Here is a 26,801-nt window from a genome sequence, read left to right on the forward strand (position 1 = left end):
GACGCCTGAAAGTGCTCTACCCATTCGACGGAACTTCGAAAATTTGCTCCAGAAAAGTTGAAAACCTTGAGAAAGGAGAAAAAAGATGACTATAAACCAACACGGTCCTCCCATCGCTAATTCTATCAAGTCTTTTTTTCGGGACAGGTTCCGCAAGTTTCAAATAGTGTTCGAACACTCAAAGAAATGCTTCTCTTCTACGCTGCAATCAACTGAGAGGTTACCAGACATCATCAATAGTAATAAGAACGCACTGCCATCAGGCAAAATCAGTGAAACACCTTCAACGACCGACGTACCATCATTTATTTTGACGAGGTATGACAGCTTTCGTGCACGACGCGAGCATTTACAGGAGCCTGTCGCCAACCGAACCGAATCTGTGCCCAGATCTTGCAAGTTAAGACAATTAAAAACACCTAAGGCAGTGAGCATCCAGAATGAACGCGTTGTCTTGCCTAGGCGATGCCTTCTGCCGACTGAACTATGGGACAGTATTGATCTGCATATGACCTTGGTCGAAGCGAGACACAGAAAAGATCTGCGCATCAAACAATGGACGACCCATGAGCGCGAACTAAGGGAACGGCTTGAGATGTTTCGTACAGAGGTAGGCTTTGAAAACACCGCGTGTTATTTTTCCATTGAGATTTGCATAGCAGATATCCTTGTTTATTCTTCCAAAAATGCAGCAGGTATAAGATAGTTACTTTGTAGATATAGGTAACCGTTGTATGTTGCCTTAGCTACCATAAAATTAGGGGTCAAAGAAATGAGCGCAGTGGACCGTTCCCGTGCGCACACATATCCACAAGGTACCAAAAAGTAAGTGTCGCAGGATAAACACGCTAAGTGCATCGAACGTCAAATATCTATTATTTTCGTGTTAAGCTACAATGATCAACTGTAACTTACAGATAGTAAAACTCGTGGCCTTTGCGTGGCTCAAGTACGGCCTGAAGTTATTTGTGCATGACTTCCTTTACGTCGAAGAAGGTCACAATATGAACATCGTCATGCCGCTGGCTACCAACGATTTTAGAAAATGGGCCTATACTCGATGGCAAATGAAAGTCAACACGTTTCGAGAGGGCGTTGAGCAATGCGCCATCAACCATATGCTCAGCAGGACAGACCTACATACAAGCGTCAGGAAAAAAGCTTTGAGAAATCATTGTAATCAGCTTCGTCGTTAATGCCGATATGCGTATCAGGAAACGCGCCTGAATACTCACGCCCATCCGAGATTTCTTCCAGAGGTTGGTTATGTTTTATTTTAGGTTATAGGTTGGGCGTATTTGTTCGCACTTACCCGTACGTCCCACGCATGTCGTTGTTAGATTTATATTGATCATTATATAATGATCAATATATATATATATATATATATATCTATAATTCTTTACATATGAATACATGGAACATAAATTATTCTATACAAAAGAAAGCTTATGAGCGGCAAAGCAAGCTCAAGTACGATTGAATGAAGCACATATATATATGTATGGATATATAAGAGGGCTATCTGCATTTAGTTAAATACACATGAAAAGGTGACTTGCTCTTTATGTCCATTGAAAACACAAAATGAATGAAATACCTACTTTTCAGTATATTTTTTTTGTTAAATTTTGCACGCAAAACGAACGCTGAGTTTATTACTGTCTAAATGAAAAGTAAGGCTCCAACTTGTATGTACATATACTTGGATTGCAAGAAAGCAAGTATTCGATAAGACCTCATTGCAGGACGGCTATACTGATCTCATATGCATGTCTCAGCGCAGAAAATAACTTGTGTGAACCAGTTAAACACAAATTTTTTTCCATATAGTACTGCTCAACACACAAGGCATACGTACGGAAGGAAACCTAATCTGATTTTGATTCGTTGTAATGGAAAGTGTACCTCTATAGCGCAAGCCTTACCATGTTTAAAGTAAATATGCGAAGCACAGTATACTAAGTACAGAGTTGTATTAAAAATGATGTTAACATAACGTGTAGTAAAATTGCTTATATATTTTTATTTTGTTTAACTACTTGTAAGTGTGAATTGCTATTCATTCATTGGGCACTAGATATAGCTCTACTGTTAATAAAGGAGAGTCGCGAACTTTTTATTCAGTATATGTAATAATTTCCGATCTTATTGAGTAGCACTAATAAATCCTTCTTATCAAAGTACAAGAAAAGGCTGAGATAGCTTCCTAGGAATAAGGGGTGACGTAGCGGGTATTTATCGAAATGCGAGTCGTCCTGTTGATCTGACCGTAAAACGTCAGTATACGTTTGTGGGTTCGATCTTAAATATGCTCTAATTATTTTACGTAAGCCAACAACTACAATTTCAATTCGGCACAACTCATTTTCAAAATATTCCTTTTTTAATGCGCAGATAAGTTTTTTTTAATAGTAACCGCGCGTCACGCCACGGTCCTAGGTAGAACTTCGTTTAAGCGGTGAAGAAAAGTGGCAAAATACGCTATATATATATATATATAAAGTCCCAGCGGAATTTAATTGTGGGCTGATAGCAGGCAAAAGGTCCCAAAATAAACAAGTGCCCAACATAGCCCGAAAAAAAATTAGGAAGTGCAAAATAGCGCCATAAGACTCATACAGTTTGTCTGGACAATCTAGATGTTAACCGATGTTCTTGTTTCGAAAACCGGCATCGATTTAGATAGACATGACAAATATCGGTGAATCAAATGGCTCTCAAGCCATCTTGATGAACTTTCGACCCGTTTATATCCTCACCCTGTTGGGAATCCCCCCATCTATTTATGGAAATATTCTTTGGCTTTTTCAGAAACCGTATGAAAACTAGCAATCATGATTTCGGGCTAAAAAGGAAACTTTTGGATTTGGTGAGGGTTCACCGAGTGCGAAAAAACTGGGTAATAGCTGATTTTCACTGAAGTTCCAAAAATAACGTAACTTATTCTGCCGTGACAAGTTTGATGCTGTCGTAGAAAGAAGGAGCTCTTGTTTTGTACCAGATTTAGCAAATAAGCGCATCACTGTTTTTCAAAAAATGACTTGATTTTTGTTCATTTTAATTTTCATTATCGGTTTTATTCTGTGTGTTGCCACTCCCATCTGTATAGACAATGTAACATCTAGGGTAAAAAATTTCAATGTTAGAACCTTTAAGTGACGCATTATTTTCATTAGGGCCTCAGCATCTCACGGCTCAGTTCGCCAAACAAATAAAACAAAATACAATCGAACTGTAATTGCAGCGCAACAGGAGAAATAGGTATTAAATTAGTGAAGGTCTTTCAGTACGAGATCAACTTATACAACCGTGTAGCCCTCAAGACCTGCTGAAATTGATCTTACGAAAGGATGTCATACAAGTGGTTTGCGTCAATTATAGTCAACGTGATCCATCAGTGCAGTTTTTTTAAAATATAGAAGCCAATGTTAGCCAACTATGTTACTAACTTTCTTCGAAATCAAAAGACTACCCATCTTTTTGTCGCAAAAAGATGAAAGTTCAAAAATTATTAGGATGACTCTATAGAGAGTTGATGGTAAGATATCACTGTGGCGACAATTTAATTCAGACGGCGATAGTCCTGAGATGATCCGAGAATAACTCGCGCAGCTGATCCACATCAGATACGGGTAATTTGGCTTAGCTAACCCACCAACATTTTGTTACTACATTTTCAGCCAACGGAATACATATAAATTGTTTTCCCAAAAGTCCGTGAAGTAACGTATCCGACGATTTGGCGATTGGAAAAAAACTATTTGTGGAAAGGCATCATGCTTTTTCCCTAAACAAATACCTAACACTGCTAGCCATTGCCGTAGCCTATTCTCTAAATACTTATCTACTGCAGATCGGCTCCACTCTAGGAAGTCGTTGCATTGATAAATTAGCACTAAGCAAATGAACAAGTTTTTTGGCATATAGACAACAGACGAGACCTATTTGGAAGGAAAACCTAATTGATCGCTATTCTGATAATAATAATAATAAACAGACAAGTGTTTTGCAGACCATAAGAATCCTAAAGTTAATCGCTGTGTATATTTATTTTTCTTCCTCAACTTTCTTGAGCGAGGCCAAAATCGCTCAAAGCTATTTCACTTCGAGTGATGGTAGGAGTACAACTGGTACAAAAGTAACCATTAATAAGTGGACCCACAGCTTTTAAAAGACCTGCTTGTATTTGCGCGACAAATGTCGCAAAGAACACAGTGTCACTTAAATATAGGTCACTTCATAGACTTTTGGGAAAACAATTTATATCTATCCCATTGGCTGAAGGTTCGACTGGTAACTAAGACTCTGTTTAGTGTACATACATTAACACAAATTACTTTCATTTTATGAAAACTGTAACAGTAACTGAGCTACTTTGTACTTCAGAGCATACTAGTATTCAGAAATAAAACAATGCGATTTAGTATTCAGTTGATTGTAGCAGGAAATCTATATTTCAGTCTTCTGTCTTAGAGGAATGTCGCTTAGTGCATCTTTTGCTCATTCTACACGCTCCTCAAGACAACCCTCTATGACGTGGGAAACTTTGCGTTCCAAAAATATGTCAGCTGAAGGCAGATTATGAATCAAGTAATAATATAATTTGAACATAACCCTGGACAAATGCAAAGAAAGATCCTTTCGTGCTTTGTTGACGTTAGAAATTAACGCATTGGGTGTATCAAGGTCGTATTATTACACCCTGCGCCGCGAGAGCGACTGACGCATGTGCGCCCGTTTTTTTTTTATTTCTTCCGTAACGACATACAAATGAAACCAGTCTCATTATAGCATTCAGCGTCCATGATTGCGTCCTGCCTCCTAAATCATACTTAAACGTGGCTCCGTACGCATTTCCATCAACGTAAGGGGAATGTTAATTTTAGCGTCCTCCCTTTCACATACGCCAACAGTTGCACTAAAAAAAAAGCTATCCCGCCAACGATCGAAAGACACTCGCAGGCCAACGCTGTCTCGCAGCTAGAGTTCGCGTGCAGCTACCACGATTGTTATCGCAGTCTTCACCACTTCGCCGCTCTGAAAACTGTCCCAAGGGCTCATTCGCCCGTTTGTCTAACCGACCAACATCAGTCGAAGACTGCGACGGTGGAGGTCCAACTTACTTAGGCCATAGCTGCTCCATTACATCTGTTCATCTTACCGTGTACATTCATTTCCTCGGTAGCTTTGTGTCGGCAAAATTGGCTGACGTCTGCCTCATGCTGCTGTCGATCGTCCGGCGAGACAAATTCTAATTTTAGTAGAGATTACGAATAGAGAAAAGTCAAACAGGCCTATCTATGCCAATACGAAGTTAGCAGATGTGTGATCTGCTAGTTAGGGCTGTCTGCCGCTAACTTAGACACACGAAAACTTACATTACAATTGGTTACTGGTAGGTGGTGGCAATAATGTCCTTGTCCTTGATGGTTTGCTTGCTGAACCTGGAGTTTCATCAGTGTAACTGTTATCATTTAAGTACATATGTCGCGTACATGGGCGTCATAGGTGTATGGGTGCGAAACAGGCGGGGTTACTGGGTAAAGGGGAAATCCCTCCTTCTAGAAGGAGGGGCTAATCCTTGTAGTCGTTCCGGGGTAGCACTCGATAGTAAAAATGCCCCAATAGGTTGTGACAACGCTGCTTAAAGTAGTGCTCATTGCGACTGCATCTCGTTGGCTAAAATTAAATTTTTATAATCAACACTAGTTAGCTAGCAGGCTGACAACGGATTCACTAACTGGAGAAAAACCGCTAGGCATGTGCTTGTTACTTCCTCTCTGTCTATCTAAAATAATGTTTCGTTCCTGTTCCTAATTCCGAAATTCTTGTCTGGTTAAGTTAAGCAAGTAAACACTACAGAACGTAAAGTCAAAGAGGTGGCCTGTCTATCCGTCGGTCTGTCTAGTTACTCCAGAGCCCGCGAAAGCGGACCCGCAGCAAGCTTTTCAAGTGTGCGGTTACGCTATTCGAAGACTAGCAAGCTGAGGCAGCAGTGTTGGCGTTGGACTGGGTCAACAATATTCGGAGCGCAAATACGAAAGACCGAGAAACACGTTGTAATTGTGGCGGAGTCGGACGTACCTCACGCAGACGAGGTGGCGTGGCAAGGATCTTCAGTAATGCCTGCTAGCAGGTGGACTCAATCCCAACGATACCACCGGAACTCTGGGCTTGCTGGGAAGTCTTCATTCACACGCGATTCAAGGAAGCCCCTCCAGTTCGTTTGTTTTACTCCTTTACTAGACACCGTGCTCGCGATAAAGACGCGACATCTAGTCGCTGGCAGGAGGAGCTGTCAGGCGGACTAACCGCCCTTGTGAGCCAGGTGGGCCTTTGACATTCGCAATTTTTATGAACTCGTTGTTTAAGGCGTACGGACAGCTGGCTATGGCGTTCATACTGTCACCTCAAACGCTGACTACAATTGCAGTGAGTCTCAGGATCCTGATTTGTACGTCTTGTTGAAGAAGAGTGACAAAGCATCTAAGATATTTACAAACTAAAATTTTGTGGAGTATGCCTCATGGACGTATGATCATTTTGTGCATAAATCGACGATACTTGAAGCGTGAAATCCTTGTCTGCCAGAAAGACCACCTGAAGCTGTTTCCTCAGACGCTATCAATGGCTGGCCTAATTGCTGGTAATATTTCCTTTAATCACTTTGGCGGTCATTACGGACGAAAGCCAGCGTTTTACCTGGGAATGGTTCCTTACGCAGTTTCATGTTTTGCCGCTACAACGACAAGCAATTTCGCTATTTTCAATACTAGCCGCTTCTTGTCATCTGTGTCGAAAATTGGCATTCAGGCTTCAATCGTTATATTCACGGAAACAATTAAACCCGTTAGTGAAAAACGGGCCATTGATGAGATGTTTGAAGGCAGCATGAAATGTCGACCTGTGTTTGAGAATACTGCATAGATTGTCAAGTCTTTGACACAGAAAGCTCGCTACGTTTGTGAAACGAGGAATATGCCTCATTAACTTAAGTCACTCATATATAAAACTACTAATCAATAAAATATAATAAACTGTTACTACTTATTTGGGATTTAAAACGCCTGCATCACATTAGTTTAAGTTTAAAAAGCTCCTGGGAAAATTTTGAATGACAGAATGCCGAAAAAGTGCTATCTTTTCTGATAATAATGATAGTATTGCATGGCGTCTGTTGTATTCGGTCCTAACTGAAATAAAAAGGACCTCTTTTCTAGTAGGCTCGTTACACAGGAAACAAACGCAGAACTTGCCGTATTGTGAGCTTTTTCTCTTGCTGAATAGAGGATATACTACTTAAGGTGCCACGGAGATCCTAATTGGAACCGTTTTAGCCTATAAGTGCGCTCTTTAGTTAATGTTACGTATGTGCACTTATATTCAAGTGGTAGCTCACCAGAAAGCAGCTATTAAAACTGTGAATCAGTCGGTTGTCTCGAGGCCTATACTATTTATAGAGGCTTTCTTTTTTCTTCTCTTTGAAGAAAGCAACTCGAAACTATTTGACTCGACTTAGGCTTTATGTACCACCGAAGAAAAGAACGATTAGAAGTTTTCATATAGCTATTGAAATAAAAAAACACACATGCGAATAAGTTAGATAATTGTTTCAACAAATCGTGCTCCGGAATGAACGATCACACTTAGCTTGCGTTCGCTACAGAGCAGGTTGATATAGCAAAATCCGATGGAGATCCTTTGGCGATGATGCGTGAATGGAACACGTTGGCGCGCTGAATAAACACATCAGACATCTCAGACAACAGAGTCTTGCTTATTCCAAGGGTCGCGGAACGAACAGATTCGAGCCAAGATTTGTCTTTTTACAGGCGTCTGACGTATAAATCGGCGACTGAAGTCTAGCCATGTAAAACAACCATTAAAATGATATACTGCTACTTGACGTCATTGGCAGATGGAGAAAGAACGTTAATAACAAACAAATCGAGCTTCTGCTTCGCGGTAGCAATTTCGAGCGTGCAGATTAGTCGATTGTGTTCTAGCCATTTTATTTGCGGTTTCTCTCATATCACTTAACTTCGATATGTAGCGTCAATTTGATTCGTTAATTAGTATGACTCATGTTTCATTATATTCTTGATTAACTGTATGAATCTAGAAGTAATAAGTTTGTTTCTTTATCATCAGAGCTGAACTTAGGTACAATATATTTAAAAAGTAAAAAAAAAGTAAAAGAAGCCTCATGAATGAGGCGCTGACTAATATTTGACGTTTCGTTAAGTATTATCCATCTGTAATTTTTGTAGCCATACTTTTGAAAAAAATTTGTAAACAAGCCCTCGTGATCACTAAGGCGGTAGCAAAGCTAGTATCAAAGGTTGGTTCGGCAGACGTTGCTGATTTGAATCTGAAAAAGGTTTTTTCGCATACAAGCTTTAATGGGCGGATATTTGGAAATAAAAAAAACCGTTACCAGCAACGCCGGAAGTATTTACAAAGCGGCTACAAGGCCAAGCGTGCGCACCTTAGGACTGCCTGTACTCGAACGCCAGAAGGCTGCCAGGCATTCCAGGTAAAAAGTCGATCAAGAAAAACCCAAATAAAGAGCATGGTTTTTAGATCCTTCGATATTTTTAAGATAATTAAGATGGATGCTATTCTACGAAAAGAATAGCGGACACTGTGAAATTTGGCCTTTTTTAATACCTACCTAAGTCCTTATCTTCACTTAATTCTCTCACCAAAAAATCTCCACCAATTTAAACAAATCGCAAATGAATCCTTCGTTGCCAAAGAAACATGCATAATAATATATATTTGATAATAATAATACATAGTATGTTCATCGGTTACAACAGTGTCGTTCAAGTATCATCGATGATACGTAAAATCAACAATAAACGTACATAAATCCTATATTATTAGATCGTGGGACCATAGCACTATTTTGTTCTGACTTTTTTGCGTTATCACGCTGCCCTTGCCATTGGTTGTAGTCTTGTTGCTGCTGCTGCCGCTACCTTTAGTGCGACGGCATAATCTCGTCGTGTCTGACAGCAAACAGCGGTACTCGTCAATCTCAATGGCCAGACTGTCATCGTTTCGCTCGCCGATTCTGCACTTACATACATGAGCCTGCCATTAACATAACAAGGAATTAATGTTTCTTATGCCATCCCATTGATATTTATCTAATTGTCAAATGGCTTAAATAGTGACACGTCGTAAATGGCCATGAATCATGCCTGTGAAATCAGAGTAGTGAAAGCGTTCACGATACCGTAATGCTTACGGCTTCTCGTGCTTGTGCCAATTTCGCGTTCAACACAACCGATCGGCGGGGGGTAGAGACAAACGCTCATCTCGGGCAATAAGGCAATTGGCGGTAGACGGTACACAAACAACGCAAAAGCAAACACCGCTGCGATACGATGGCCGCTCTCAGCCATACGTCAGTGATAAGGGAGCAGAACAACAGAACAACGATCAAAACTATGAAACAGGCTTCGCGCATTACTGATTCAAAAAGAAACTGATACCGATGTAATCGACAGACTAGCCTACTCTCGAGCAAGAACAATGCAAAATAGAGAAAGTAACACTGAATAACACAGATTATTCGAGAACATCATAAAAAACGACAGAAAAGATACATTGATGATCGATGAACGTCTTAGAGTTCGGCAAAAACCTAGCTGCGATTAGGCAATTAACAATCACCGATGTATTCTAAGCGCCATATGTTAGAGCACATATTCAGCCCCCACAAGTTTTATGTCGATCGATAAGGTAGTTCACGTTGAACTTCACCAACTATTTCAATGAGTGCTTCACATCTTGTTTACAAAAATGCTTCGATTAGCTATAAAAAAAAAGGGTCCACCATTTATCGACCTACCTGTGCTGTAAGAAGCACTTAAGCGTTAAGGCCTGAATTTCGGGGATATCTACGCACGTAAAAGACCTTGATACGTTAATATACGCGCTTGTTGTCTTCTTTGTGTGACAATATTCACATCTTATTACTAACAGAACATATTACTACAAGTTCATATAAATATTACTCAAGTGGGCAAATATAATAGGCAGCACCATGAATACATGTTTAAACGAGTTGAAAGGTGTAACGTCTGCTTTCCTCAGCGTATTCTAAAAATATTTTCCTTTGGACTTCCCGCACTACACATAAGAATATAAAAAAGAAATCTGAGTGTGAATTTGTTTCAATACTGCATTTCCGTAACGATATTTCTGCAGCAAAATACAGATTTGTACACGGGAACCACGTCTAAGATAAATCAAGCGTTAAGGTTGTTAAAATCAACTATACTTCCTTGGCTCCTATACGAATATGGAAGAAGAACGGAACGATCTAGATTTCCCACAAAAACTAGGAAACCAGGGCTTACCGCCAGTGACCTAGCGCGATCATGTTTAGCGCGGCTCAGTCCATCACTTGGCTATACTGCCTTAAAAAGCTTGTGCCTAAAAATTAAAAACAACGTAGTAGAGGAAATCCGTTCATTTATTTATTACTGAACAAGTCGAAATTTTTATGTTCCTGTCGCCACTTTTCTTTTATCTCTATTTCAGTCCTTACAATAAATAGGTTCTTATCGGCGCGTGCACCATATCCGGTCGCTTTGTATACCCAAATGACAACATGTACTTATCGCTTCTAACTGCCCTCTAAAATTTTTTTAAATAATTTAATAGAGCCAAACCAGTTATTATACCTATGGTTCACGTAACGCATTCTTAAGCAGCTGTCCCATTCTCTGGAGCTCTTTCTAAACGGAATGGCCAATTCAGGTGAGGCATATCATTTTCACAATGAAACACACAGCCTTTTACAATAATGGTTGTTGGCGTGCTGTTGTAAACAGTGGCGCCATCTACTAAATAAGCATTTTGTATTTTTTAAATTAATAACTAACATACGCTATACTAAGTAATTACTAATAGCTTATCGGTAACAATTGGTGTAGAGGCAATTTAATTGGCGGTGGTTTATATGTAGCATAACCTTCGTTTTCTTCGTCTATACAAAAAAATATATTAGCCTTTTCTTTTTCACTGTAATTTTTCTTGCCCTAAATGTCACTTATTAAATAATATAACATCTCTATTTGGTCTCAGCAAACAATTTTTCAAGTACTTGCACTGGTTCGTTATTATGACAGCTAATAAGCAAAAAGTAACGGCAAGGTAAATGTATAATTCTATGAAGAAGGTCCGTCTGTGAACAATACTTCATTATTAACTACACGCTGCTCACTGTGGCCTCGGTAATCATACTGCCATCAACTGGATGCCGCAACACGGCTCCCTAGACACACTGCGCAATCCATCCATTGAACACATTCCATTCCCCCCACTCTCTGCCTCTCAACATGCCTACAATTTTAATTATAGATTTTTCCACTATGTTATTACTCAACGTTTGTTAATAGACGTTATTTAGAAGTCGTTTTCCGAATCGTTCGATTTGTTCTTGTGTAGTCCACTAAATCGCCGCGCGATATCGTCAATGGCGAATTCTCCATGAACTTTGTTATCGCGTGTGCGCACGTTGGCCGTACCAGCCAATTTCTCCCGTTCCCCGACAACGAGAATGAAATTATATTGAGCCAACTGGGCGTTTCGGATTTTCTTGTTCATCGTGTTGCCCTCGCTGAGGTCAACGTCGCAACGGAATCCGGCCTCAAACAGCTGCTTTTTCACCTCTGTAGCATACTCGTCGAACACTGGCCCAACCGGAACAACAACTGCTTGACGAGGGTTTAGCCAAAATGGCCATTTTCCACCAAAGTTTTCAGTTAGAATGGCGATCATTCGCTCGACCGAGCCAAGGACAGCACGGTGAATGATCACAGGGCGCGTCTTTTCACCTGCCTCATTCACATAATTTAGGTTGAATCGAATGGGTAGCTGGAAGTCCAATTGGATAGTGGCACACTGGTGCTGGCGGCGCAGCGCATCCTAAAACCCGAAAACGACACAATCTTTAATAAATAAGCACTATTGCAACTGGAGCATATGCAGCATATTAGCCTTTATATGTGCAGTATTGTAGTTAATTTTGTCCATATACTCACCTGGAATGATAACACGCATTCGTCTTTCTCATAGAGAGGTATGCAAAAGGAAAAAATAACCTGGATAGTTTTAAAATTATGCTGAATGATTTTTACCTGAATGTTGATGTCAATCTTAGGTCCATAGAAGGCTCCGTCACCTGGGTTGAGAGCCCATGCTTGGCCGAATTTGTCGAGCGACTCCGCAAGTTGCTTCTCTGCGCGATTCCATACTTCGAGTTCACCAAGAAATCCTTCAGGCCGAGTGGACAACTTTAGTTGGAACGTAAACCCTAGCACGCCATAAACTGCTCTCAGGAAATCGAGACATGCGTCAATCTCCTGAGCGATCTGCATGTAAAACACATGTTAGAAGTTGGCATCAAACTTGTTTACTATGCGCTTCCGTTACGGCGGCGACTATACGTATTGGTCGCAAATCATCAATATATGGCAGTTTCACTTCAGATGATAATGTTATTACCAGGAGATTCTGGTCACAACATCTTTTAAAGAATAGCAATAATCATTTAAGGTAGTTTGATTTTAATAATTTATAATAATTTAATGATACGAGGAATCACCAAATACACTAACGAATAAATGCTTCCACTGGGCATATGAAGTAGCGGGTCTGAGCGCCTAATGCGCATGCTTTGAGCGAGTTGCCATGATAACCATGAACATGCAGTCACAGCTGTTTCAAGTCTCAGCATTATCTAATAGTTAAAATGCTGTTGCATAGGTATGTTGGAGACACTCCAAATAAATACAGCAAGACCCACTCCGGCTAAATCTTTTATTGGAAGCAAGTCGTCGATTCTATACGGAAGAGCTAACTCTGAGGACTTGTTTACTGAGTAAGAATGGTCGAAAACATTAAGACAAGGACTGAGCATATTTAAATTAGAGCAAAAAAATGTTGAACTCTTTTTTGTATGGAAGGACCCATTTTTAAATACAGACCTGATCAACAGTGCAAAATATGTGGGCATCATCCTGTTGGAACCTACGAACTCTAGTGAGTCCAGTCAGCGCTCCACTAATCTCGTTTCTATGTAAAACCCCGAAATCGGCAAATCTTAAAGGCAGTTCTCGCCATGAACGTGATCGGACGTCGAACATTAGACAATGGCCGGGACAGTTCATTGGCTTCAGAGCATAGGTGTCTTTTTCACACTCGAATGAGAACATATTCTCTTTATAGTGTTGCCAATGGCCGGATGTCTCCCAGAGTTTGACGTTGTAGATATTCGGCGACACAACCTCGGTGAAGCCGCGTTTCCGGTACTCGGAACGAATAAATTTGATCAACGAGTTATAGATGTGTGCCCCGTTCGGCAGGAAAAAGCAGGAGCCCGGTGACAATTCGTGGAAAAAAAACAATTCCTGTTCTCTTCCAAGCTTTCGATGATCTCGGCGAGCCGCCTCCTCCTGGAACTGCTGCCATTCCTTTAGAAGCTTCTTGTCTGGGAACGAAATGCCGTAGATGCGTTGCAGAACCTCGGCATCGGCCTTACCCTCCCAGAATGATGATGAGCATTTCGTCACCTGGAACGATTTAATCTTGCCAGTATGACGAACGTGTGGTCCTCGGCACAGGTCGATCAGGGGTCCACACCGGTACACTGTGGTACTAGGAGTCTTCACTTTCTCGTTGAGAATACGAACCTTGAACGGGTTATAAGCAAACATCTCAAGAAGCTGTTCTTTGGTTAGCTCTAGCCTCTCAAACGGCTGCTTCTCTTTGATAATCTGGTTCATCTGTTTCTCAATAAGGGGAAAATCGTGATGGCTGACGCCGGGTTGACCCTCTCTGAATGCCATATCATAGTAAAATCCATTTTCGATCGGCGGACCATAGCAGAGACATCCGTGGTATTTGTACTCCATCGCCTCGCCCATAATATGAGCCGTTGAATGCCAGTATACTTCCTTGCCTTCATCGTCGTCAAATTTTAGCAATTTCAAAGTAGAATCCGCTTCAAGAGGTCGGTCGAGATCCCATAGAACGCCATTGACCTTTGAAATGACACAGTTGTCAGCGAGACCCTTTGAGATGACGGAGGCCACCTCGTACGGAGTAGTGCGCCAAGATTGTCCATCAACTACTTTGCCATCTGGAAGCGTTACCTGTTTTACAAAAAACCCAAGCATGTTTGACAGAATTTCAATAGTAGAGTAACTGTTTGGGAATGCAAAATTAAACTTCGCGCGTACGTAAAAAGCGGAGCGGTTGACCACTCACTATAAAATGGTCTGAAAGTGTTACATCACAATCTTTCAACTATTTTATCGTCCAGATAATTACACTCACGGAGTGAATAATAGACAGTGTGTAAGCAGTATTTCGTAACGGTGGCTTTGGTTGTAGTGAACAAATTCGCTTTTACATATTTTACATAAATAAAAGGCAGGTATAAGTACTTAATTCAGAGTATGCGTTTTAACGTGATTTAATCTCGTGCAACTGCTTAAATGTTAATACAATAATATAAATTATAAATAGCATTTATACCGTATTTTGCCAGAAGTATTTCATAACGTAAATTGCAGATCGCATTGTCACGGTATAGAATCGTGTAAAATTTCAGTGGTCGCTTCGCTTTAAATGGCATCGCAGTGCTGTATACAACAGTGGCAAAGACAAAAATGAGCTTGCATTTGCTGTCTTTGTTTGTCGTTCTTCACGATGAAAATTCAATTTTAAGTGTAAGAACATCTGTAGCATTCCGACATAGCGCATCGAAAGCTTTCGATTTTAGCTGCTATTCCAAAAACAAAGATTTATCCTACAGTCGGACAGACAGGCTCCACCAGCGGTAAGGAAGGTATTAGAACCATCATAATCAATATTAAAGACATACCTTGATAGGTTCCGGAACTTTGGCCGCCAGCTCGGCCTCCCGCTCAGCCTTAAATTTATCCCAAAGCTTTATGCGAGGCTGGATGTACTCCGGCTCCTTGAGCTCCTGCAAACAATTACAGAATTTACACTAGCACCAGTTGGTCCCTCATGGAACTTGTTCTTACTGTTGAAATCGTGATGGTACGTAACGCGAAAATGCATAACTTATTAGGGAAAAATTGAAAACTCATTGTTTTGATGTTTTCCCTGGAGAAAGTGTAGTCAGTACGCCCACTTTCTAGCTGGCACCCACTTACGAAAATCATTTATAAAACAAAAAATTCCACTTAAAGATGCATCATCGCGTTAACTTTTACCTGCAGGTTACTAGGGCATTCTCGGCTGACAGATTGTTCTGAATGATTTACGTGACAGTTTACAGTTTACTACAATACATGACTAACAATAAAAATAAACAAGCCCTAAAAAGGAGGATCTGCAGAGAATCCGAACTACGACAGTTGCGTTAATCGTCATTGACTTACCGACGACGACTTGACCCATCAAAGATGGGTCGGCTCAGTATCATGTATAAGGCTCTACTCAGCAATTACGAAAGACGTAATTCATATTTTATCAAAATTATTAATACAAGATTGTAGAAGCTAGGCACAGAGATTGTCCGGCTGAGTTAGTGTAGGCAGAAATAGACAGTGGACTAGTTGGATATCAAATCGAGAAATGAGCGTTGTTAGAGCAACTGTTATCATTAGGAGAGTGACTAATCATTCTCATGGGCTTTGAAGGATCGTTGGATGCTGCAAGCTTCAACTACAGCAGCAACTGACCGGAAAATGTGAGAACACCCTGGTTTGAGATTGCAGCACCGCGAGCCCACCCGAATACTGCTGATTGCATGAGCCTAAGACAAGGACTTTGCTCAGTTGCTGATGCGACTCAGCTGACATTAGCCGGTTGGCTACCGCAGTGGTTATACGACCTAGGCAAACGTAGCTCAACATGCCTTTGGTTGTTCCGATAGCGCACACTTCTCTTGTACACTTTCGGCGAGGTCGCCCGACATCGTATTTATTGGTCGGGTCCGGGGGCCCACAATAGAACCGAGTCGTTTCTCTTCTAGCAAAAAGCACACTAGTTAATGAGCTATAACGACAACGTCCAAAAATCACGCAACCATCACACTCTAGAAGAAATTAATTCCGCTTCCTCTTGCTTGCTCACACTGGTCGAACGCACTCGTGGCAAAGAACGACGTTTCCACGTTGCTAGCAACGCCACTGCGATAGTGGAGATCGACAAAGATGCTCGGCAAATAGCCGATATCGAAACTAGGCGGTAGCGCGCCAGCATAATTTCGAAAGACGGCAGCTGTGCGCGTTCCACGTTGCTCAATGTTTTGAATCGTAAACAAGAAACACACCTGATGGTGAGACGTGTGTCGAATTGTGTCAAAAGATGTTCTTGTAACGGTCTTGTTTGTGGCCGAACTGAAGAAGTAGTTGCGGTTATATTGAGCGTTGTTCTATTCGACGAGGCCGTACTAGCGGTAGTGTACAACGAAGATCCTTTGAACCGTAAGTGCACTATCTCTACATTGATAGAGAAGTCTACTATAGAGACTACTATAAGTAACAAGTAATGCTACCAGTGGGCATCCAGTATCTAATACAAATGGACTGTTGGTAAATTTTCGAAATACTATTACTTATACGTAGAATTCGATAACTCTATGTATAAGTAATACACTACATTCATTTGTTAACCTGCTGCGCTGGTAGTCATATAACAGCGGTGTCCTAAACGGGGAAGAGTTCAATGGTCTTTAGGGGGAAAGTGTTGAACCTAAGAAGTTCCTTTGATGATATAGCTTCTGGTACACACCGAAATCACTATAAAATAATCTACTTCACACGAACAGCTTAAGTCACTTATATATGCAACTATGTTTAATTAACACTATAATTTGTTGAAGCATTCACGTTATAAACAAAACAAGAACTATTATGCTCTAGTAGACAATAATAGCTAATAGTCTATTGTCTATGAACTTTACTCACACTTTGTAAGCAAATTTGAATGTATCTAACACGTTAATTTTAAGTAAAGCGCTCTGATCAGAGCACTATATTATAAACATCAGGGAATCGTGGTTTAAGTCCTGGTGGTACATCGATTACATTTTTGGCTATATGATAATACCTACCGTATATCAGTGATCATAAATGCATACTAAAAAAAAAAAGCGAAAACAATTACATGTAATCAAGGGTTAAAAATGAATAATGTCTTTAGTGGACTAAGTGCCCTTTTTGAACTATGACGGTAACAACAATGGGTACAACCACAATAAGGATATTGGATGAAAAAAATGTATACGTTTATATAGGTCAAGTTTCATTGAGTTCTTCACTTGATCTATAGAGATATATGAAATAATTGAAGAAGTTGCTGTCCTTTTTTAATAACGTATTGGTTTGAATCCCACATGCGTCTTACGAGTGATTCGAACCTCGAGCTTGAACGTACAATGCTGCCGAGTTTAACATTTATGGGCTTAATATTAATTAATAGAAGTAATAGTATTGGTAATATTCAAAACTCATCTGTCTGTTACAATATATATTATCCGTTTTGACTGTCATGGAACAACCTTGCAGCTAGCACCAGTATTTGAAATAACTTCTTATATTCAATAAGTAATCCAAGTTGACGATCGGTTTCAAGATATACATATTGTTTGCTGCTAACAGCCTAATGCTCTTTGATGTTAGGCTTGCTGCAATGAATGAAGTCTTAATCGAAGAGCAATACTAGGTTTTTAATATCGCTTCAAACACTTCTACAACATACTGTATTGACCTAGAGTTGACTGTTTTTAAAGGTTCTCAAAACGATTACATTGCAGAACAGTTCTGCATGCTACCCTGGTTAGTTCTAAGGTAGCAATCTGTTTTACCATTTCATCTAATATATGGACCGTCTGATTTATGGTTAACTGGCCATAACAGACAGGGTTGTCTTAGGTATGCTGCACAACTGGCTATCAATAAAATATTTGCAAGCACGCCGTTTTGTCCATCAAACCATCTTATTGCCACATCGCTACTTTCTCACACTTTCTTGATTCGTCAGACTCGAGATGCAGAGCAAAATTCAAGTATGAAATGAAGTCGCAAGAGGAACTGATTGACTGCTTCTTTGGTTATCTCTTCTAGTTGTTTCCCAGGGGCGGCAAAATGAGTGAATGGGATATAACGAACACCAGTATTCCTGCATCATCGCGAACTGTCCCTCTGTTCCGACATTCCTCAGGAAGTTTTTTGGAATTCGACAACCTACAACAGCAGCTGAACTCTATCGAAGGAGAGGATGAAGACGATCCTTACTGGAATAGCTCATACCAAAAGGGATTCAATTTCGAGGAGGACGGGCCGACAATGATAGCACAAACGCCAGTCGTGTCAGAGCGGCCAAAAAAAATTGAATTTCTTCCAAAACTGCAAACGATACCGGAGCCTGAACTGGCGTCTCCACTCAGTATTCGATCGCCCAAAGAAACCGTCGAAGATATCTTTCTCGGTAACACGTATAGCCTCGAGCAATTCCGCTCTCGAGAGGCCAAGCTGCAGCTTCTCGAAGCCGCTCTGGAACTGGGAGATACACCTACAATGCAGGTGGTCGTTCTCTTTCTTCGGAATTCACTAAAGCCCAGCCTATTCCAACAGGAGCTTATTTCCCGGCCAGCAGCTTTGCAGGCATACCTGAACTATTTGCGTGAATGTGGCGAGAACACAGAGCTAATTGAACAGCTGTCACTGTCTGGCCATACGGATGAAGCTGCGCAATGCCGATATAACGTGATTGCAAATATCGAAGATCTAAAGGCCAAGATACGGGCGCTGGCAACCTCGGCCAACACACACTTCTTAGGGAGTACCGATCATGGCGTCATCAAAAACCAGCTCGAACTTCTTCAGCTCCAAGCCAAAATCCAGGAAATTGACGAAGTAACGCTTGAAATTAACGAGAAAATTCTAGGCGCGTCACTCGTCGACACAATTCGCTACTGTGCGAAAAATCACGCCAAAGATCCAGAAACCCATTTTGCCTCACCTGCCTTCCTCAAACAGGCGTTCAAAATATCGGCAGATCAGTTTACTCACGCATGCGTAACGGGCTACGCTGAAGCAATGAATTATCAGGCAATTGAAACCTTTCTGGAATCGAAGAATTGGCTAGGAAAGAAGAAGCTTAGTTCGTCAATTGGCTTCGACAAGATCGTTTTTATTTTGCATCAATACAAGGCTCCGGTTGAACATATTGAAAAATACATCGCCTATATTGATGACGTCGAGAATCGAATAAACGTGGCTAAACGGGTTGGTGCTATGAATGCGTTGGTTAATTGCTACGTGCAAACAAAGAATCGGCTGGATCTCGAGAAGTTGATCGCGAAACTGCCCCGCGAATCGGCCGCAGCTCAGTTGGTGCAGTCATCTTTAAGCGACCCGACCATCAAGTGGAATAACTGACGAAAGCAGTCGATAACTAACATATCCTGATTGTAGATATTTACTTGAGTTGTTGTTGGCTTTATTCTTACCTATGCGCCGTAAAAGCGTTAGTATCGAAGCATTTTACAATTGAATTATGTACAATTACATAGGAATACTGTATATGTTGAGTAATTTTCTCAAATTGTTGTGTTGTGCGAACACGTGTGCAGAATGCAAAAGGCATATATATATATATACAAAAAATGATAGTACAATGTTACTATGTTTATACACATTTATAGGCATTCAGTGGAAGTGGCCATTCACAGTCATTTTGAGAAAATTCGTGTTTGAATTTTGAAGTTTAATCGCAATAGCGTTAGGAGTCTACCTGGTGGCATGTTGCTGTACACTCCTATAAAATGTGACCGGTAAATAAAGGTTAGCTGGTGCATAGTCTATAGGAAGGAAGTGAGAGTAAATAAAAAAAAAAAACTGATTTTGCGGTTAGTTAAGCCAATGTAATAGTTGACTTTATAGTATAAATGTCAATCGTTTGCTATTTCAAAAGTTGGCGCTAGATAGCTTCGCATAAAAACTTTGATGCAATATTATGAATCATTAGAAGGCTAACTTGACGGACGAAGTCAACCCGTCTAAAACGACTTCTTACATCTCAACATTTTAAGATTGCATAAACTATTTGTGGTTATCTTATTTTAACCAAAAACATGGTCATTTACGAAATTTCTATGTTAGGATGGTGAAAAGAATTGCAGCAATGTGTTTAAACATCTTTGAAAGCGATTATCATGATTATTTTAAAACCTTAGTCATGTATATATGTTTTCTTCAAAATTTTGTTACTACGTTTGTTTGATGCGTTTCATCTTTCGGTCTCCCAATCTGAAAAATAGGTTTCATTAGCCGTCATTTTTTTTACAAAAATGTTTTTGGAATATATTTGCCTCTAATGATCCGGCCGCAGTGAAATTAGCCCTTATGTGGCAATTCGCTAAGGTAAGAAACGATATTTTTGTGGAAGTTATTTCTTACTTAGCACTGAGCCATTTGAACTTGTGCAAAACCAACATTACTGTAACTGCTAATTACGAAGGTTCCACAAGTATCTCCCTAGTAATACTATCTCCTCGTGAGAAACTAAGTCACGCAGAGATATAAAAGACATAATTCAGTTTGTCCAGTAATAAGACCCACGGACTACTGTAATTCACCTACTTGTTTCGGTTTAAAGAGATCCTGGGCCGGCACCTGATTGTTTGATTCCTAGTGGCTCTGTTCTAAAGGATGAATAATTAATTTGCATTTAGTTTAGCCTGTATAAGCCAAATGTTTAAAATTGTAGGTCTCTTTGTATAGGATTCACTATGTGCAAGCAAGAACAAAACGAGATCATGAATCAATTAAATCAAAATCAAGCGCAGGAAATCAGTGGGTTCGGAAGTGGTAGCCAAGGCACACTTTAGCAGCCTATGTGGATCCTCAGTGAACATCACGTTGGCGTAAAGTGAAGGAAGAAAGAGTTATTTAACGGCAATGGTAGTACCCAGAGAGAGAAAAAATCAACCGTTGTGCATTACTAGATTGCGGGTTTCTGCGCTGCAAAACTTACACTTCGATTATTATATCGCTCACCTCTACCTCGATTAGGAGGTTTTAGTAGATGAGTCATTGGTAAACCCGTCTATGGCACAAATATACTACTTGTTTTTTTAAGAGATAAATAATAAGAAAAAAATTAACTGCTGCGATAGGCAGAAACGGGCGCAGTGCGATATGCATTTGATCCTCGAATCTGTGCATACGACGTCAAATAGGACTGAAAGCTGCAAACCCAACTGTAGAATCGATCCTTACCTTTCCTAGTTGAAACCCAGTTTACTAGCTGTTTTTTATGAACCCACTTTATATTCAACCTAATATTGTCCGGTGACATTTTTCATTATTATTGACAAGAAGCAAATTCGTGCTTTCCATTCCTTCGTTAGAACTACTCTCTGCATTATCTATGGAGAACGAAAGCGCCCTCTCTTTTTTGGCTGAACCAGGGATAGCTAAGTGGCGAATGAAGCTCCCTAGATCCCTCGAACGGGTCAGGTTGCCTAAGCCTTGCCCTCGCAGCGCCGCCACTGGCATCCACCCTCCAGTATCACAAACGCAGGTGCAGTTAATAGACAGAATCGACATTTAGAGGTAGTGGCAAACACCAGAAAGAAAACAGATTACCGTGTCTCGTACCAGTGAACAAATTGGTGTTAGCTAACCAGTGCCATGACTCAGGTAAATCCAAAGACGGATACAATAGAATTTTATAGGAAAATAAAGGTACAAGTGTAGCTCTGAATGGTACCGTTTATTTGCTTTACCAATCCTAAAGCTTGATAAAGTAGGTGCTGTAGGAAACGGGTCACCTATTGTAGAAATGCAGCTTCCTTCGCTTGTGTTCTCTATGTACAAGCAAATGAATTTTTTTGGTTGAGAAAATATGGCTTCAATCAAAATCTATAAGTAATAACAATAATAAAGTTTATTACTGTTATTAGTATTAGTAGAGGGTATGGACTAACGTGAATCTGCACTCAGCAAATTTGGCTTTACGAATTTAATTGAAATTAAAAAAAATCTCAACTTTGTGATTTTTGAGCGTCAATTGCGAATTGTAAACGAAAACCTGTTGCTCTAAGTTCGACTTAATGCATCTTCTTCTAGAAAATGTCCACTATTCGTTGCTAATGAGGATATGTATTAAGCTGTCAATCGCTGAGACTCTTATGTTTCGTTTAGTCCCGAATGTATATATAATATAATATGTCGGTCTTGGGGACGTTTTTATAAAAATATATCTAATGTATTAAGGTTGCTCAGGGGTACTATATCGGATTTAAGACTTTGACTGCGCGGCAGGAAGTGTAACATAAACTTATGAGGTTATAGATAAGTGGCTACAAAATCAAGAAAGGAATGTAAAAGTATTGTAATTGAAAAGTACTTATCAAAAAGAAAACAATTTAAGCTTTATATACCATACAAATTTTCAATTGATAGCGATGTATGTTTAACACGATTCGAACTCAAGGTCACAGCAAGAACGAGATACCTACGAGATTCCGTAAAAGAGATTATGTTGACTCGTTCTTCGATGTAGTACTCTAAGCATAATGCTCACATAATCTACAATGTTCATAAGGTCATATAATCCTATAGGAGATTAATCAAAGTTTGACCGTTTCAAAGCAACTCTCCAAGGAATTTATTTTTATTATTCTCTTATAAACACATATTCAAATCGTGATGTTTATTTTGAAGCAAAAAATACTTAAATTAGCTTTGTCTAACATATTGAAGATTCGCTACGATTTAACACCTTTTAAAGTGTCTTTGCTCTGACTTTTTATCATATAACATTCTTATAATTTTATTATAATTTATACGACTTATAATTTTATTGAGACCTGGTATTCGAGAACACAGTTTCTATTCGGTCGAAATCTCGCCAACGACACATAAACACTACGAAAGTTCTGTGAATAGTTTAAATTGCTTATTTTTCTTGTCGATAGTTTCTAAATGCAATTAAAAAAAATTAAGTTTTAAAAATGTTGTATACCTTTTGGAAAACTTCGCTTTAAAAGGTAATACTTTACCTTAAACAGAAGCTTCTACTTCCTGATAAATTTTTAAATTTTATTCGTTGATGCATTTTCTCATGACAAAGTTTTAGATTGGCTAATTTATAATTATGTAAAAAAAACTTAACATGTGTGTTACGATTTGAAGTTGTGGCCACATTATTGGTTTAGTAAACGCGTTTTATTCATTATTTTACGTCATTATTTGAGACTACGACGGCAACGGCTTTTTTTGTGCTCACTTTCTATTTCTTCAAATCACGGAAAACTCCTTTCGCTGTTTTAAGAGACAAAATTTGTTATTGTACTTGCAAACAAGTAAGACTCGACAAAAGGCGTGAAGGACCTGTAGATTACTAGGTGCATTGATCAGCTTGATAACAACGGCCAAAAACAAATCTGCCGGGCTAAGACAATGTGGTGTACAGAACGTTCTGTATATATGGGGCGTTTTCTCACATACATTTACGGAAAATTGTCTCGGAACCAGTGATTTGGGTCAATCGGTTCATTTCGTCATTCGCGAAGTCACCGTAAATCACGCTCCAGCAGCGAGTGTTTTGTAGGTACGAACGAACACAACGATAGGAAGAACCTGATTCTCCTCATTATGAGAAGTCTCTTGATAGTTCTAGGGTACAAATTAACAAGCCGTCATAATAACAATGATTCCATGTTTTTCAGTTGTTAAAACGGATAACTTATATCCCCCATAGTTTGTCGATTATCAGCAGTAAGTTTACTATTCCTGCCTCATAGTGAGTTTTACCAAAGAGTTCTATATTTATTGACTAGACGAACTGTAAGCAAAAATCATACATATATGTATGCCGAAACTTCAGCAGCAGAATTACTTGTGTTTTGAAGGCGCAATATTTCAGATGGACAGTATTTTTGTATTTGCGTAGATCACACACTGTCTAACGTATATACTTGTTGCAATTAGAATTCTACTTCCGGAAACCCTAAAGTTCAGCATTTTTAACAATCTTGTTCCATGCCAATTCGCGGGTCTCGTTATATTGCCTTAATCTAGCATATTTGCCTATACCGCCTTATACGGTTTGTCGCATGTGTTTTCCAGTGTTTTGCAACCGGACTGCACGCAGAGGTAGACAATATGCACAATAGACATACTTTATCTGAATGTGTACAACGTATATCCAAAATTTGCGTTTTATTTCTTTCTCTAGAAAATGGCCGGCCGCGTGGTTATTTACGGAGGAAAAGGAGCTCTTGGCTCAGTTTGTACACACATTTTCAAGAGCAAAAACTTCGTAAGTTTCTCAGTTGCTTACCTTTATAGGGTTCCGTTCCAGATGAAGAAATGCATTACCCTTCTGTTCAACAATATTTTCTCGCAATACTTTATTCTACTAATGAATGCGCGTGAAAAATAGTTTTGTACTAGCGTTATATGGTCCAATATATTTTACAGCAGATCTGTTAGAGTAATTCATTTTGGAAGTCACTAATCTAACCATCGTTCGGGTACTTCAGATGCACAAATATTTTCTTTAACACATATCTGTTATTAAGCCATTTATCTTCGGGCGGCTTTATTGAAAAATTTTCAACTTTTACTGTTCAACTTAACCTCTCATTTCTTTTGTTCCCTGTCTCAGTGGGTCTGTTCGATTGATGGCTCGGTCAATGACACGGCTAATGAAAATATTGTGGTCGACTTCACAAAAGATCTTCAGTCTCAGCATGAACAAATTAGCTCAGAGCTCACGACGAAGCTCGGAGGAGAAAAACTCGATGCTGTAATCTGTGTCGCTGGCGGCTGGGCTGGTGGAAATGCCACCAATAAAGGTTTGCATGTTTTCCTGTAACTTCTATGGAAAGAGTATCTACCTCTGTTAGTGAAGAACTTGCCCGTTGGATTAACTTTCGTAATTTCATTTATGCACATCCGAATCTAAAGCGCTCTCTTATACGTTTTTATTTATGAGAAATCTGAAACTCGAAAGACTAATCCAAGTATTTGGCAAATTCAATCAAATGTGCGATTCTATAGTAATAGCTGTCGAGTTTAAGCATCAGTGTCAAAAAGCTTTTATTACGGCTCCTATCTACAGAGTTTATTAAGAACAGTGACCTGATGCTGAAACAGAGTGTATGGACATCGTTGATCGCAGCGTCGCTGTCAGCAAAACATCTCAAACAAGGTGGAGTTTGCGCTCTCACCGGGGCACAAGCCAGTCTTAGTGCTACACCTGGCATGATTGGTAATTATAATTGCGTTTCTATCGGCAATTTTTGGTTCTACAATGCTACACTGCAATTCATTATTATTAAAAGTCGTGGATAACTATCCAGCACTCACTTGAAAATTGAAGTTCGAGGTTACCTATTTTCGGGTAAAACGTTGTTTGCGTTTCTTTCGCATCTACCTTACATGTACTCATCAACTTAGAAGTGATAATTCGTTGAATACAGATTTTATTTCGAATGAAAAATCCGCCAAATTGATAACGGAACATTTGCTCGACTCATCTTTTTTTCTGATCAGGCTATGGAATGGCTAAGGCGGCCGTTCATCATCTCGTATCATCGCTTGCTGCGCCAAAAAGCGGCCTTCCCGATGGAGCGACGTGTGTCGCTATTTTACCTGTGACTTTAGACACTCCAATGAACCGTAAATGGATGCCGAAGGCGGATACCTCTACGTGGACTCCGCTGGAGTTCGTTGCAGATCTGTTTGTCGGCTGGGCCAGCGATACCGCTAAGCGACCAGCTAGCGGCTCGCTCGTGCAACTTGTTACAAAGGAGGGCAAAACCGAACTTGTCATTTAAGCTTATCATAATTCGACAACACTGACCGAGCCCCTACTGCCTTATCCTTTAATGCAAATTCTCTATTTCGGAGGACAGACGCAGAATGTTTGTTAAAAATAACCATTAAGGTGTCATATGTAACGTATATGCTTGCCACGTGCTATAACCTGTTGTTGTCAAAATTATGTTCACAACATTCTCGACTATAATGAACCAATATCTTTGAATGTTATTGCTATGCATTTAAATGATCGATAGTATTATTGCAGCAATTGTCTAAATGGAGCACAGCTATAGAGACAAGAAACACGGCTTTCTCCAATAATTTCAAATAAATGTTATTGGATAAACGTGTATCCATGTGTACTGAATTTCAGCGTCATTACGGAAGTTAACACATAAGAATAGATATTCTTGGCATTTACCCAAATGTATTTATAGGGCCATCGAACTCACGGAACGTTTATTACTATAAATCAAAATGAAAATATTGCTTTTATAAGACAAAATTCGTAAAACGGTGTGGTGGTATTGAAACACCTCAATCACTCTTGTGTAATAGGGAGCCAAATCAAACCTTTTAGATGCATAAATGAACTTTTTATCAATCAATATTTGTCCATATAAACAAAGAAATTATAAAAAGGATAGTGATTCGTTATATGCTTGTCCACCAAACGGTCTCTCCCATCGAGATCCGTCCAATGTATCTTCAAATACTTTCATTGACACCCTAAAATCCAAAACAAAGCATTTTGATCTCCTTATTTTGAACAACAACATGGTAGTATGACAACTGTCTACAAATAAAATTATCTATGATTCTGCAGTGCCTTCTGCACAGTTAACTTGCACAGTTAACTTCAACTGGCATATATGATGCTAGAGATGATGAGTGCCGTCAAGCAACAGAACGTGTCTATCAATTCTTTAAACAAGTGTAAATAGAGTGGTATCGATT

At 39.7% G+C, this 26,801-nt stretch overlaps 3 protein-coding genes across 8 annotated transcripts; 2 read left to right on the plus strand and 1 right to left on the minus strand.

Moving 5' to 3' along the window:
• The first annotated feature begins 1,118 nt into the window (after positions 1-1,118).
• Dhpr (dihydropteridine reductase) lies at positions 1,119-26,194 on the plus strand. 4 transcript variants are annotated; one of them, XM_086989229.1, is made up of 5 exons: positions 1,119-1,259; positions 24,253-24,336; positions 24,685-24,874; positions 25,141-25,290; positions 25,575-26,194. In XM_086989229.1, the coding sequence occupies exons 2-5, from the start codon at positions 24,256-24,258 to the stop codon at positions 25,856-25,858; spliced, it is 705 nt and encodes a 234-aa protein (XP_086845355.1). In that variant the 5' UTR covers positions 1,119-1,259; positions 24,253-24,255; the 3' UTR covers positions 25,859-26,194. The 4 variants fall into 4 exon arrangements, with proteins under 4 accessions (XP_086845355.1, XP_022664960.1, XP_022664959.1 ...); XM_022809225.2 differs by lacking the exon at positions 1,119-1,259 and adding an exon at positions 16,347-16,487; XM_022809223.2 differs by lacking the exon at positions 1,119-1,259 and adding an exon at positions 21,570-21,710.
• Vps16B (Vacuolar protein sorting 16B) lies at positions 1,126-19,924 on the plus strand. Of its 2 annotated transcripts, none has more exons than XM_022809219.2 (2): positions 1,126-1,259; positions 18,129-19,924. In XM_022809219.2, exon 2 carries the CDS (start codon positions 18,150-18,152, stop codon positions 19,443-19,445), a length of 1,296 nt encoding a protein of 431 aa, XP_022664954.1. In that variant the 5' UTR covers positions 1,126-1,259; positions 18,129-18,149; the 3' UTR covers positions 19,446-19,924. The 2 variants fall into 2 exon arrangements, with proteins under 2 accessions (XP_022664954.1, XP_086845353.1); XM_086989227.1 differs by lacking the exon at positions 1,126-1,259 and adding an exon at positions 16,347-16,487.
• Positions 10,475-16,188, minus strand: ThrRS (threonine--tRNA ligase). 2 transcript variants are annotated; one of them, XM_022809215.2, is made up of 5 exons: positions 15,741-16,188; positions 14,912-15,016; positions 13,011-14,177; positions 12,162-12,395; positions 10,475-11,949 (listed from the first exon to the last, which is right to left on the minus strand). In XM_022809215.2, exons 1-5 carry the CDS (start codon positions 15,912-15,914, stop codon positions 11,428-11,430), a joined length of 2,202 nt encoding a protein of 733 aa, XP_022664950.1. In that variant the 5' UTR covers positions 15,915-16,188; the 3' UTR covers positions 10,475-11,427. The 2 variants fall into 2 exon arrangements, with proteins under 2 accessions (XP_022664950.1, XP_022664951.1); XM_022809216.2 differs by having other exon boundaries at positions 15,917-16,186.
• Positions 26,195-26,801: the final 607 nt, after the last annotated feature.

Source organism: Varroa destructor, unplaced genomic scaffold (genome assembly GCF_002443255.2).
Source record: "Varroa destructor unplaced genomic scaffold, Vdes_3.0 BEIS01000005.1, whole genome shotgun sequence".
In the NCBI taxonomy this organism is placed as follows: domain Eukaryota; kingdom Metazoa; phylum Arthropoda; class Arachnida; order Mesostigmata; family Varroidae; genus Varroa; species Varroa destructor.